Source organism: Anguilla rostrata, chromosome 7 (assembly GCF_018555375.3).
Source record: "Anguilla rostrata isolate EN2019 chromosome 7, ASM1855537v3, whole genome shotgun sequence".
In the NCBI taxonomy this organism is placed as follows: domain Eukaryota; kingdom Metazoa; phylum Chordata; class Actinopteri; order Anguilliformes; family Anguillidae; genus Anguilla; species Anguilla rostrata.
The window spans coordinates 18,545,423-18,560,791 of NC_057939.1; the positions used below are offsets into that span (position 1 = coordinate 18,545,423).

General features: G+C 50.7%; 1 protein-coding gene across 5 annotated transcripts in view; it reads right to left on the reverse strand.

Moving 5' to 3' along the window:
• LOC135259259 (protein PHTF2-like) overlaps window positions 1-15,369 on the reverse strand; it is a 56,702-nt gene that overhangs the window by 10,864 nt on the left and 30,469 nt on the right. For 3 of the 5 annotated variants that reach the window (XM_064343409.1, XM_064343406.1, XM_064343408.1), the window contains exons 3-8: window positions 10,766-10,822; window positions 10,493-10,504; window positions 5,161-5,230; window positions 2,669-2,827; window positions 1,612-1,777; window positions 79-240 (exon numbers count right to left, since the gene is read on the reverse strand). In XM_064343409.1, the coding sequence (XP_064199479.1) occupies window positions 79-240; window positions 1,612-1,777; window positions 2,669-2,827; window positions 5,161-5,230; window positions 10,493-10,504; window positions 10,766-10,822 (626 nt within the window). The remainder of the gene's footprint in view (window positions 1-78; window positions 241-1,611; window positions 1,778-2,668; window positions 2,828-5,160; window positions 5,231-10,492; window positions 10,505-10,765; window positions 10,823-15,369) is intronic. The other 2 variants (XM_064343410.1, XM_064343411.1) reach the window with 2 other exon arrangements.

Genomic DNA, 15,369 nt, shown 5'->3' on the forward strand with positions numbered 1-15,369 from the left:
GTGGGTCGGTCTATTAACTCTTTCATGGAAGGGATGTTGCAGCTTACGGACAACATGAAACAAGGAAAAAATACACACCCCGTTTTAAAGATATCATGCCAGAGCTCTCTGAAGAAAGCAGCAAGGCTGTGAGTGGCTGCAGACCCGGAGCAGCGCAGCGCCCCCTCCTGTGTGTTATCTGTAGTGCTAGAGCCATCGCCTTCCCTATGCACCTCCAAGTGAGCTGCCCTCCTTAACTTCCTTTAGCGAGAAAGATTGACAGTGCAGATCCCTTAGAGAAAAAGGTCCAAACAGAATCATATGGCCTAAAAACTTTTTTCATTATTATTATCTTTCTTTTTAAAAAAAAATTTTTTAAACTTATTTTCCAAGACATAGTCATAGAATAATGAAAAAAGCCTATTCAATAGCAGCAGGTCTGTGACATCAGATGTGGTCAGAAATGTGTTCATTTAAACAAGTTTGTTCGTTTTCATAAAAAGCAGCACAATTTTGTTTCTTACTTATTTTTGACCATATTCCCTTTATTTGCAATATTAAGATGAGAGGGAAATGTCATTGTTACTCATGCACCTGCAAACAACAGTTTTGAGTTAGGTGTCCACTTAATACCTCCACCTGAACCATTAAAAACATGTTCAATCTTAGTTTTTTGCCACTGCAGTGGTGGTTGTATTTTATGTTGTGACAACCCTGGGCATATAAAGGTTAAGCCAATTATTTTTTTTAAAATAAGAGTCAGGATTACAAACAAGATTACCGTCACAGGTGAAAAACTATAAAAACCAAAACTATTTTCACACACGATTAAGTGGAAGTTACACAACGTTACACAACGCGATCTTGGGCCAGTTAAAAAAAACAAACCATCAAGGTGAAAGAGGATTACTGTCACAGAGATAAGAGCCTATTTTTGGGCCTCGTCAGAGGAAAGGGGAAGTTTGTGGTGCTTTTATTTCTGACCAGATCTCATGACCTCACCGCTGATTTTTGATTTGAAAAAAAGAAACTGAAACATCAGTAGTATGGAAAGTAGAGCACCAATGACTCTCTGTTCCAACAGAACGACAGCAGGTGAAAACCCTTGAGCAAACTCAACAACATTCTATGGTACTTTGGTCCTCCACCAGCCAGCATTACAGTAAGATGGTACACAATGACGTGCCACAGTCCTTCAGTAAATTTTGTGAAAACACTTCATTACTTCATTGTCTTCATTTCTCAGACAGTATGTGCTGGCATGCTTACATGTCAGAAAACTGTGCGTAGGGTTTGCAGATCGCCTGTACTGGGAATAGGCTTGTGGGCCTTGCACTGTGGCTCGTTAAAAACCAACCAAAATCACAGACACTGCACATCTACAGTCTACAGGGTAAACAGTATGTGGCAATGTGCAGCCAAACATGTCTCACATGAACAAAAACACCTCCACACAGGAAGGAGCATTACCTGGCTTTCATGTGACACCTGTCTGCCTGCACACTTTACCGCTGTCAAGCCAATCTACAACTTCACCGCTATCTCTGAGTCTGAGAACAAGAACGCACGAGAGAGAAAGAGAAGCGAAGGTGCTCCTCCCCGCCTCCGCCCGCCCCGACCCCTCCCTCCCACCTTCTCCTCTTGCCCCCGCTGCTGGGGGTGGGTTTGGGGGTTCTCGTGGACACGATCTGGCAGTGGACGGTCCCCAGGAGCAGCATCAGCCATATGCCGCCGAACACCTCGGTGACAGGGATCCCGCGGGTCTGCGGCACGGTGAAAAACAACACCGCCGCCGCCGCTGTAACACAAGCAGGGAGCGGAAAGAGTCAGACGTCGCCACGGAGACGCCACCGCCGCCGCGGAACTCTGCGCTACCGCATGGTTTATTCATAGCGCTCGCAAGTCACTGTTAGGGAGATTAGGATGGGGGGGGGGGAGGGGGTGAGGGGTGGGGTTAATGGCGGTTCGCCTTCCTTTTTCAAATGTCTGCACTGCAGCTTTACTGAGGGCAACATGGCGGTTTGAGAAGGCGGTTTGTGTCTGCCCTGTTGGAGAGATGGGAGAGGCAGGGGGGTGCTGTACTGAGACTGTAATATAGTGTATGAGTGCACGGCATTGTGGGTGAGTTCCTGATAAACACTAAAAGAACAACATGCACCCTGCGTTTATCTGAAAGGAATGAGGGAGGGCACACCTATGGAGGACCTCCACCCTGGCAACACTGGAAAACAACAACGGCTTTGTTTCCACTCCAAGTAGGACCACAGTCACACGCTTTCTACCTGTAAACAGCACCATCAAAATGCCAGCCAAGAACGTGGGGTGGAGTGGGTGGAGGGGGGTGGGGTGGGGTGGGGTTTGCCCATAAGTACATGATGTACACCCATCACTGCTTTGCTTTAAATAACGCCGGAGTCTAAATATGATGCAGCGCCACGCCTGGAGCAAATTCTTCCGGCGGGTAAATCACTGTCCGCAGCAGGCTGATCTCACAGACAAGTTCATCGTACAACTTTTTCGGGGAGGCGCCGCCTAGTTTACACGAAGGTCCGCCACGCCCGACACGTCCGCAAAAAAGGAGGGGAAGGTCTGCGCGGGACCGTCAGGCTCGCAGCGGCATTCCACCGTACCCGCCGTCGCTAGGAGCCTGTCGCCCGCGGCGACGGGGGAAGAGAAGAGAGCAGCTCACCTTGGAGGAGATAGAGGGAGAGCAGCAGGAGGAAGATGGCCCTGGAGGTGACCTGGATCCACCATCTGAAGAAGAAGGGGAAGAAGACCACCCTCACGATGCCCTTCCGGGTCAGGGAGGTCCACGGGCTCTCAGGCTTGGCCTTGGCGAACGCTGAGCCTGAGGATGGAGAGCGGAGAGGGGTCAACTCCGAAAGCTATTCGGACACAACCACCCCCGCCAAAAAACCCACAAACACCCTCATATTTTTGATTGTTAAAAAAAAAAAAACCCCCAACACCCTCAAACTTTTACAGTCAAACAAATACCTCCAAACACCCTCAAACGTTTTCCCTGTCAAACAAATACCTCCAAACACCCTCAAACCTTTCACTGTCGAACAAATACCCCCAAACACCCCCAAGCCTTTGACTGTCAAACAAATACCTCCAAACACCCTCAAACCTTTCACTGTCGAACAAATACCTCCAAACACCCTCAAACCTTCCACTGTCGAACAAATACCCCCAAACACCCTCAAACCTTCCACTGTCGAACAAATACCTCCAAACACCCTCAAGCCTTTGACTGTCGAACAAATACGAAACCCTGTGCCGTGACAGGTGGCAAGTGCACTCCAGGGAACTTCAGAAAGCCGGCAGGGCGGGCGTAGTTGGTAAGGAGCCAAAGTGCGCTCGTGTTTATGCAGTTCTGTTACGTAAGAGATATTTGTGTGATTACCCCCCACCCCCCCAGGCGCTCCTGACTGACAGGCTCCCGCTCGTCACGTTTGGGTTTCACTTGCACCCTGTCCCGACGAGGCGGGCATGAAAAAGCAATGAGGACCAACAGGCTAGAAGAGTTTGGAGGCCTCAATTATTCAAAGAGCCGAGAGGGGTGAGAGTGACACGCGCTGGCAGATGAGTCTTACTTTAACTCTGCACTGGGGGGGGGGGCAAAGCCAGGAGGTGCTGTACGGGGCAGGGACACAAGTGCTTTAAGCAACCAAATAATTCCTGAAAACAGTCATGATCAGCACCCGAACCCCCAGTGTGGACGCTAGCCCCACAGGGCGACACTGCCGATAGCGTCACCCAGGGCTCAGTCAGTGGGGACCCGCTTGCTCCAATCACTCATTAGTGACCCCTGCTGGATGATTGGGTGCCCGCAGTCTGCTTGCTAAAGCTGTACCTGAAGAGTCTTCCTCTTATGCCTGCGGTGCGGAAAGAAGCAGCTGGAAACACCGCGAGCTTCTGAGGAGAGTGTGCGCTTATCTGCTTATCCACACTTCTCCAAATCGGCCGTGGAGTTTGCACTGTGAGCGCTGCTATACACGACTGGCCATTCCAAACATTGGGGAGAAAAGGTGGAGGGGGAATCGTTTAAAAAACAAAACGAAATAAATCTGAGAAAGTGTTTTTTCCTGGTTAGTAACGCTCCCATTCCTCATGTTCTGTTTGCCTTTGACAGGCTTGGGGAGGCAGCCGAGCATTAATGTCAGCCTCTGTGACTCCACACAAACGAGCGCTGTGTGGCCTGGCCTGAGGCCATCACAAGTAAATAAGAGCCCTCCCATGTGCGTGGCGGGCCCAGGGACCGTGTGTATGTGTATGTCTCTCTGCACTGACGACGCGAGGCCCAGGGACCGTGTGTATGTGTATGTCTCTCTGCACTGATGACGCGAGGCCCAGGGACCGTGTGTATGTGTATGTCTCTCTGCACTGACGACGCGAGGCCCAGGGACCGTGTGTATGCGTATGTCTCTCTGCACTGATGACGCGAGGCCCAGGGACCGTGTGTATGTGTATGTCTCTCTGCACTGATGACGCGAGGCCCAGGGACCGGTGATGTGTATGTCCTCTGCACTGACGACGCGAGGCGCGGAGGACCGGTTATGCGTATGTCTCCTGCACTGATGACGGAGGCCCAGGGACGTGTGATGTGTATGTCTCTCTGCACTGATGACGCGAGGCCAGGGACGCGTGTATGCGTATGTCTCTCTGCACTGATGAGCGAGACCACAGGGACCGTGTGTAGTGATGGTCTCTCTGCACTGACGAGTCGAGGCCCAGGACCTGTGTATGTGTATGCTCTCTGCACTGACGAGGCGAGGCCAGGGACCGTGTGGTATGCGTATGTCTCTGTGCACTGATGATGCGAGGCCCAGGGACCGTGTGTATGTGTATGTCTCTCTGCACTAATGACGCGAGGCCCAGGGACCGTTTGTATGCGTATGTCTCTCTGCACTGATGACGCGAGGCCCAGGGACCGTGTGTATGTGTATGTCTCTCTGCACTGATGACGCGAGGCCCAGGGACCGTGTGTATGTGTATGTCTCTCTGCACTGATGACGCGAGGCCCAGGGACCGTGTGTATGCGTATGTCTCTCTGCACTGATGACGCGAGGCCCAGGGACCGTGTGTATGCGTATGTCTCTCTGCACTGATGAGGCGAGACCCTCCCCGGCCTGCGCAGCCGGGCGGTTTCGCTGCGACCCTCCCCTTTGCGCTCACCTCTCACCAGGTCCACGTCGATGAGGTCTGGCTTCACATGGCCGGTCTTCTTTGGCTTGTTCCTCAGGCCCTGGAGGGGGGGGGGGGGCAGGGCATGGAGTCAGACGGGTGGAGAAACGCGCGGGGGGCGGCAGGGGGGGTCTGTTACACACGGCAGGCGATGGAAGCGACTGGCAGAGTGGGAAACCGCATGCGTGTTAGCCCCTCACACGGTGCGGCACGCCACGTCCCTCACAGAGGACCAAGGGCCAGCTCGGCAGGGTCAGACAGCACCAGCCAATCAGTACCACAGCCTTTCCGCAAAATCTATCACCTATCAATCTAAACCTTCACACTGTCTCCAAATGGAGAATATGAATGTCAGGTATTTAGAGAACCTTGCTGGAATAAATGCTTCAAATGAAATCTTCTCCTTTCCCGTTAAATCTTACGTATTCACACAGTCAGACACCCAAACACAAAACTACTCCATTAAAGGTTGGCTTGGGGTAGCACATCAATGTGCTTACAAATATCACCAGCGATATTTGTATCGATCCAATGTAAATTACACTCAGCTTCACGGAAAAGCACAGAAGACACAACTGGCCTCTTATAAATCAGGATCTGTCCTAAACTCCTTCAGCCTATCCAGTATTAACAATCTTTAAACTGCATTACCGATGTTTCATTTCCCTTTTAAACCAGTAATTGAGAACAGGCCGCTCTCGTTCTGGCCTGTCGCTGCTACCAGTCCCTCAGCAGTGACAGATCCCTGGAGCCTAATGCTCTGCAGGAGAAATTACCAGCTGCTGATGGACCTCCCTTTCCCTGGCTCTGACGGTCCAGGATCACTCTGCTCCACGCACGTTTGCACACACACACACACACACACACTTCCTCACTCCCAGTGCTCCCTGCTTCACTTTAACAGCTCACCCCTCTCTGCTGAAGCCCCTCTCTGGGGGAGCAGGTTTAGGGTTCGAGTCGATGCAGCGGGTTGGCCTTTGCTCAGCCCTAGGGAGCGAGTGTTCGCGAGAACGTGCTTCTGACTGATGTTAAATTTGTTAAGATCCTTCTTTATCTCTTTCTACTTCTCTGTATCCCTATCTCTCTCTCACTCTATCCTTTACTCACCCACAGACACTAGCACACCGCTTTGCTTCCTCAGTTCAAACAATGTATACTGCTTCGCACTCACGTCTTACCAACCCTGCATTCCGAAAATGCACTGCTTTGTTAAGAGAGGTGTCCCAAGTACTCCGCCTCACCAACTGACAAACCCAACAGCCTCACATTCAAGGAGAGAATCACACAAAGAAAACTTCATGACTCAAGTACCAGAGGACTCCTGGCAGACAAGAAGCAAGTCTACTCTCTTCAACTACCACCCCCCCCACTACCTCCCAGTGCAGTATGTCACCGTGTCACTTCCTGTTCCTGTGTCTAATTTCCTCCAGAGTTAGCTGATGTGAGACCAAAGGACACATTAATCAATCAGTGAAGATAAGAGCTTCAGAGACTCCTGAACAGGGGTAAATCACAAAGCGGTGGTGTTGTTGAACACAGTGTGATTCAGGTTGTGCGCGCACAGAAAGAATAGCCTTGCACAATAGGATTGCGTTTCTCAGCAGAACAATGCCGACTGTCCAAAGTGAGGTATCCCAGCGACAGGACATAAAGGCAAGCAAAGCGCCTCCAGCCTGTCGCGCGACGCCGGAGAGACTATGGATCCCGACACTCAACGCTAAACAGCGGCACGCGCCGGGCATGCCTCCCCCCTCCTGCCAAATATTTGCGCTGAGGTCATCCGGTGAACCTTCTATCTAAACGGAATGGTTGAGTGCTTGCTGAAAGCCTTCCATTCCGAAGTGTGCTCTCCCTCTCCAACGGACACTGTTTCAGTAGCGCGCTGATGAGGCGATAAGGTGTTCCGATCGATGACACGCTCCTTCTTCCTCCTGTTTCACAATTGATTAGCCCGCGGTGCTTAACGCTAATTAATTAAGCTGGGGCGGCAGAGGGCTCTTCTCCAGTGCCAAGAAATGTTCTAGCTGGAGCTTGAAACGGTCCCAAAAATTTCAGCGACAGAACACAACCTTCAATTGTGTGTCAGTACAGTGCGGTGCACGAAATGCTGATGTTCCTGTTTTGCTGCATGTAAAACTTGCCTGTTACATCCTGTTGGATAAATGGGTCAGGCAATCTAAGAACACTGGCACTCAGCCACAGCCACAGCAAGCTCACAAGTAGGTGCACTCTCCCTTTCTTCCTGGAAAACCATTTTGTTTCACCACTGTTTGAATAAAAAAAAATTGAAAAAAAAGCAACAAAAAAAGAAAAAAAGAAATCGATGAGCAAAACATTATCTTCACTACCACCAGGGGGCACTGCAACCCGGCTAAACAACTACAGCGGTGCTACAGTGCTCCTGTTTTTTCATGCACTTAAAGGTTGATTGTGAGCAGTAAAACTGCTCGTGAGCTGTTCATACGCTGTACAATGTTATTAAGATTAAATATCAGCAACATACATGTTGTATGTGCTGCAGACAACTCTCTCTACAGAAGCCAGAACATTCCCCCGGGGTCAGAAATGCAACAGTCTTTCCATTTCCCCCAGAAGAAGAGGATATGAGGACAGAGGGCTCCTCTGTTCTCTGTGTGAAGGACAGCACAGGAGACTGAACCATCTCACCAGAGGGAGGGCTTCTCCACTCCACAGAGCAGCGTCTTCATCTCTTATCATGAACTCTCAGCAGATCAGCAAAACTGCAGCTGTCGCTAAAAAGCCACTTCCTTGCCTATGACCTGGTTGCTCTGCATGCACGCAGAGTGCCACAATCTGAGAATCAGATAGGTGGACGTGCGGTGCATGGCCAACGTTGCACAGCGCTAGACACGGCAGGTACACAAGTAGCTGTAGTAAATTCTGTTCATTTGAGCTTCCAACCGATGACTGTGCTTTCCGGAGTGAAAGGGGTGGGGTGCAGAGTGTAACAGCTGCTCCTGATCTCCCTCAGTCATACATATGAGTGGAACCCCCACAGAGCGTTAATGCACTCAGCTCTGCTGCCCCCACCCTCTACATCTCAAAGGAAGACAGAATCAAAAATAACTCTAAACTACACCCTTTCACCATTTGACCCCCGGGGCGTGATCGCGCCGGCGCTCGATGCAGGCGACCAGGCCTCCGTTAGTCCGTCACACTCCGCTGAAGCAGCCTGCAGGATGTCACACATTTTTATCGCACCCGTAGCCACGCTCATGCTGTTCCTTTCCACAGAGCGCTACAACCCCTCAACAAAGGAAACTGCTTCTGAAGCCCTGCATGGTGCATTGGCCATTACTGAACTCTCAGCTAACACAGTTTACCAGCTCACCAGAGCTTCTAACCAGGTTCACCGTTACAACACTACAGTCAGTACCAGATCCATCAGGAGACTTTCAAAAGCAATTACAGAAAAAATTCCTTTGAATCTCCACTAGCCATACACTACACTCCTCAGTATTCATGACACCATTTATATAAAGCACCCATTAGGGAAGAAGACACTAGAAAATTAACAGTTACACATTGAGTACATATCTTCATAATGTCAAATTCATATAGCTCATCTCATATACAGAAGGCTCTTCTGATTAGTGAGCCTGGCGATGGTGTAGCCAGCCTAGGCCAATGACCGGTGATCTTGGTCACCTGCATGTCTTCTGATCTCTCAACCCTTAAGCTCTGGGGGGGGGGGGGGCGCGGTTTTATTGGCGATGCCCCCCCCCCAGCGTGGTGCTTGACACTTGAGCAAAGCCAAGAGGTATTCGGGGGACATAAACCGGTCATCACTCCATGAATCAGGAGCGGGCGGCGCAGGCTCGTTTTCCCTGTACCGCGACGAGCAAGCTAACGAGCTAGCGGACCTGCCACCGCCGAACGCTGCAGCGCCGGTCTGTTCAGCTCACTCACACACACACACACACACTCACACACACACACACCACACACACCACCACACACACACCACCACACACACACCACACACACACTCACACACACACACCCCACCACACACACCACACACACACCACAACTCACACACACACACACACACACACACTCACACACACACACATCACACTCACACACACACACACACAACACACTCACACACCACACACACACACACACACACACACACCACACACACACACACACACACACACACCACTACACACACTCACACCACACTCACACACCACACCACACACACACACACACACACACACACACACACACACACACACACACACACACACACACACACACACACACACACACACACACTCACACACACACACACACACACACACAGGCCACAGCGCTGAACTCCGACCCCCGTCCGTTCTGTGGGCTCCACACGCTGTTACTCACACCACCCCAAACGCACGCGCTGCGTCCAGACGGAAACATGCAGACGGTGCAGTAACTACTTCCCCTTTTATTCTTAAATAGTTCAGTGGAATATCTCTACATCTCTCGCTATATACGTGTTGTTATTCCCCTTGCCGCAATACAAAAGGAAATGGATATAACCCGCTCTATTCATGGCACACGATGCTGACTGTGCTGTTTCTGCAGTTAGGAGTGCAAACGCCAGTCTCCACGGTGCCTGTTAAAAACCACATCCATGTTCAAGCTGTGAAACCATTTACACGGCAGGTGGGAAATCAAGGTGTGGTGAAGGTACAGTCCTCCCAGCCGCACCCTGGCTGGCCCAGCAGCCCTCCTGCACGTTAATGAGGTTAGGCCCAGTTGCGTTTGGCGCTTTGAGGCACAGGGACATGGAGGAAAGCAGATCTGTTTTGATCTCTGCCTAAAGGAGTGGGCTGGGGGGAGAGGGCCATCCAGGGGGCTCTGAAAGGTCACAGGTCACTGGGTCCCGGAGACCAGTGAGGCATCTCCCCTTTCAGATGACAGGTGGTTCTGAGACACTGTGAGCCATTTGATCAGCCTTCACAGGCCTCACAGACCTCCTTAAATCAGGCTGACTGACAGTGAGTATGGAACTATTACATGCATGAGTGCAGGTGTATATGTATATGTGTATATATATATATATATATATATAGAAAATAAAAAGATCGATGTGCAACAAAAGGAGGATGGAAGTGATGGAAAATAAAATGAAAGTTCTATGTGTTTATAAAGCGTAATGGGGGGGGGGGGACTCTTGTTGATTTCCACCTGCCTCGTGTAAAACGCTCCTGTTCACAACCGTGTGCAAACAGTTCCAAAAAGCAGACCAGAAAAGCAGACCCCATGACCTAAGGACAGCAGCATGTGTGGGTGCAGTACTCACCAGTCTAATAAACTGCACAGAGATGCCACAGCATCAAAGAGGGGGAAAGGTTAACTGAAAATATAAGGGCACTGAGGGCACAGTTACTGACACAGAGAACACTGACACCACACAGAGCCCGGGCCCGGGGGGGGGCAAGAGAAAAGGAGGAGGGCCGCAGAAACTTGGAAACTTGGAAATGCTTAAACCACAACAATAGAGATTATGAAGAACAAACAGAATGATTTAGGTAGGTAAGGTAGAGAAAGCTGCATTATGACATGTGACCTTTACCTTGATTTCCCTTTGCTCCACAGACTTCTCCCATATCTGCTGATCATAGGCCCCAATCTGCAAGAGCAGAAACACAAAAGTTGAAGATCGCTTATCAGCACTGTCTTTACTCACAAGCTTTGAAGAAACATTTATCCAAGGTGACTTCAAATGTCACTTTTTGCTGTTGTTTTGCCTCTGTGACATTTTAATAGCAATTCTTAGGAAAAACACTGTTTTTTTTCCTTTTGGTCTCATGACATTTGAGGTTTAAAAATAATAAATTCGAGCATCTCCAACCCCTTGTACATTTAGAAAATTGAAGCCTAGATGTGTTGAATTGTTTTTCTTCACATTGTGTTTTTTGCCACACTGTTCAATTGTAAGTCACTGCTTCAGGTCGAACGCTGGCTGAAACCAGGTGAGAGGTGGTTTCTCAGCTCTTGTACCACACGGGTGACAAATAGGGGGAGGAATGAATCAGACTGCAGTTCCGTCGCAAGGGGGGGGGGGGGGGTGTGGGGGTGTGGGGGGGGGTGCGGGTGTCTGGAGATGCACTTCGTGGCCCTCTCTGCTGCAGGGGCTTTTGTTTGGCGTGCGGGCGAGTCTAAACCACAGCTGTGTCCCCCTTTCAGGAGGCACACAAAAGAGACCCCCCCTCTCCCCCGTCACTCCCTGCCCAAAGATAATTAAACCTGCTGCTCCCCCAGCAGCATGGGCATTTCAGAGTTAAATGTGCTCAGAGATCAAAGGCAGGTCCTCTCACGGAGGCCCTCTCTAAACGGGAGAGAACGCTCAGGAGAACGAAAAGTGCAGCAAACTCCACGCGCGACTGCACACACTCGCTGCTTTACGACAGGGCTGACCTCACACCTTCGTACAGAGCACCACTATGTAAACACAGGTAGCGCAGATAATTTAGCCTTTCTCCAGAGAAACGGGGGGAGAGAGAGAGAGAGAGAGAGAGAGAAAGGGAGAATGTCTCATGTGAAGGTTCACCAGCTTCAAACGACTTCTTCACAGAGCTGCTTGGTGCACGAGGACTTCCTGTGCCACGTGCAGACCTGCGACTTCGCCCTGCACCACGCGTGACGATTTCTCACAGGAACTCGCACAAAAGCAGCATCTCCTTCGTGAAACCATTATCTTTCAGTTCTATTAAAAAGAAAAACCATCGAAAGTTGAAACATGGGCAGCCTCTTCCAGACCGCGAACACAAGCTTTCTAAATATGGACAAAGCAGCAGAGAGAAAAAAAAGAGACACTATGTCACTATCGTTCCAAGCTCAGACTTCCTCTCCTCCATTTTATGTGTCCTGGGAAGTGACACAACCACCCAGTAACAACACATATCCATCGCACGACGCCATGCCAACAAGACGCCTGAAAACACAACACTGTTCGCTCCCACGCACGCGGCACGCAGAGCTGGACGTCTTCCTGCGGTCTTACAAAAACTGTTCTTCACGGCTGACAGGAATCAGCCTCAGCTCCAGCACAGAAGATGGGCTCCTGGTGATTAATGACCACAGCATGCAGCCATTAATCCATGTCAAAGTGCGTCAGTTTTCACGTCAGTCTAAGAGAACTCCCTCCAGCTAAAAACTCAACAGGCACGCGTTTAACCATGACGCTTCGCGAACGTGAAACAAGGCAGGTGTGGAGCCCGACTAACACGATCAAAATCAGTGCTCCTGGCGTTTACTCACGCACTAGCCAATCACGTCGTAGCTTCTGACCCTAAAACACCAGCAAACGAAGTTCAGACAAGGCGGAAGCTCGGCGGCGCACAGCGGGAACCGGTGCCCGCCAAGCGCCAGCGCCGTGACTCCAGCGTGACTGGCACATAAAACGGCGCAAATTCCTGCCCTTTAGAAGTCATAGAGCGCTGCGCTTCCTGTGAACCCCGGCGGAGGACAATCGGGGGGGGGGGGGGGGTCAGCAGCTGAATCGTGAGAGAAATTCGGACTGGCATGCCACCGCGAAGCCTTCGGCAAACAAGGTCCCGGCTCAGTTACCCGGCTGTTACATTCCCCCGTGGGGCACTTTTCTGCAGACGAAAAGAGCGTGAGATTGACACAACATTCTACCCGTGATTTTATCTTCTTTATTGTTTCCTTTGCAGACAAATCACGAACAACGAACACCCAAGAATACGGGGAGATTAATATGACGTGTAAAACTGTTCGTTGGTGTCAGAGTGTGTCGGTTTTCACGTCAGTCTAAGAGAACTTAAAACCGGACACCATCTATGCTGACAAGCTTGTCATGCAACAGGTAGACGAGCGCCCTATCGCTGGCAGCTTTCTGAAAAGGAAGGAACAACAGTATCTGGACGCTGTAAAGGTTTTACGTGACACATAAATACTCAAATGAAATGTTAACTAGATGGAGTTAGAAGGGCGGTGGCGGGGTGGGAGGGGTACCTTCATTCAATTGCGAACTCCATCGCCCGAGAAACCCTAACTCTCCGCCAATCCCACCGAAATGGCCACCTTTTCCACCGGAGACGGTGATGAAGGTGATTAGCCTTATTCCTGGGTGTTGTTTGCGTGCAGCGAGGGGTAAGGAAGGGGGGGGGGGGTCTGCCCTAATGAGACCAAGCCACCTGCGTTCCCCCATCTACCCAGTGGCCTCTCACGCCAATGGAAACTCTGCATTTTTAATGAGCCCTTCATCAAACATGCATTGCTAAGGAGCCTTGAGAGGGGCCAGTGATGCGGTGACAGACTGAGCCGTCGGGTAAAAGCAGCACATCGCCACGGCGATGGGGGACCGCCTGCTTGTACTGAGCACGCACAGCCACGTAGGGTTAGCAAGACTCCAGTCTACTCACCTAAAAACACCAGGGACCAGGAAAGACAAACAACTCAAAAGAAACGCACCGAACAGTCGCTGGTCACACAGCCTTCCCACTTCCATAAATAGTCACACCAATCAGGGATGACCACTGGCACCTGCGAGCTAGAGCGAGAGACATAGGGAGAGAGCGAGCGAAGCAGGGAAGCACGTAACACCAATCTTATCCAAAAAGGGCCGATGTGGGTGCAGGTTTTTGTCCTAGCCCAGCACTGGGACACCTGCTTCCACATATCAAAGTCTCGATTAAAGACCTTGATTAGTTAATTAGCTGAATCAGGTGTCATAGTGCGGGACTAAAACAGAAACCTGCCCCCACATCAGGCCTTTTTGGATGAGATTGGTGTTATTTGCTTCCCTTCTTCACTCTCTCCCTCTTTCCTTTTCTCTCACTCTTGCTCGCAGGTGCCAGTGGTTATCCCTGATTAGTGTGACTATTTACGGATCCTGGACGCCTGGGAGAGGAGGACAGCTGTTCCACCAGGGTAGCAAATCTTTTGGCTTCTGTTAAGGTGCATTTAGTTTCCTTTTTTCTTTTAGGGAAGGGGATCCAATTTTGTGGCTGTTTAGTTTTCCTACTTCACTTTTTGGTCAATTGAAGTCATGCCCTGGGTCTGACGACCCCTTCCGTGGTTAGCCTATGAGCTCAACTTCCTCCTGTTCTTCTGGCTGGATACCGGGACTCTTCTTGTTTCTTATGTTAAAGTCTTTTTGCGTTTTGTAAAAAAATGTTTGCCCTTTTTCCAATTGAGCCTGGTCTCACAAAAACACATTATCTGCCTCATTTACATTACATTTCCCTGGCAGATGCTTTTATCCAAAGTGGTGTACAAAAGTGCATACCAAAGGTCATTGAAACAACTACAAAACACAGGTCCGATAAGGTATGAGAACTCATTTTGTCCAGTCATGATTAATAGAGTCAGATTTGAGGATGTAACAGTTGGACAGCCCTGGACTGGCGCAGAGGAGAGCAGAGCTAACGATGCACAGCAGAAACAGGCCTGGCAAATTCCGCCCCAGAGTGCAGTGAAAATCCTCTCTGCTGTGAGGACGGACGGTCTTGCGGGGGGCGGGGGGAGGGCAGGGTGTGAATCACCGCCATAAAGAGCCGGGAGAAGACGCTCCCTTTTACGCTCGCGTGGCTCTGGGGCCAGCCGATCCGCATGGCGTCGGCGTCGGCCCCGGGGACAGCAGCGGCAGCCGTTCCTTCAGTGGGTGAGTTAGTGAGGCGGTTTGGTCAGTGAGGGAGAGTCCCTGATTTGACTCAGTGAGAGGATGTGGGACTGATTCCCGTCACAAAAAAGAAAGAGGTCAGGCTTTTAAAAATGCAACCAATAAAACACCGCCATTGCCCTGGTGGCAGGATTTCCATGGCAACAGAGCCTTCAAATGCAGGGAGGATCCTGGCCCAGAGACTGAGTCTTCACAGCGGTGGTGATGAGTTACATAACGTAGAGGCTGCAGCACACCGAGCAGGCAGCTTGTGCCTCTGAGACTCTGAGTCAACCATGTAACTCACTTCAACGGGCGTCCGCCACCACCACCCGTCACCCCCGAACACTTATGCATAACGTAAACACGGACAGGCGTGTGAAGTCACGCGCGTGACCGGCGAGACCGCGCTCGTTCCGTATTCCTCTCGCGTGCAGCCCGCCGCTGTCGACGCCGCAGTGTCATTCGCCGCAGTGTCATTCGTCACTGTGCAATCTTAATTCCGCTCGTCTGAACGCCAGTCATACGCGGTCGAGCGGATTAACCACGAG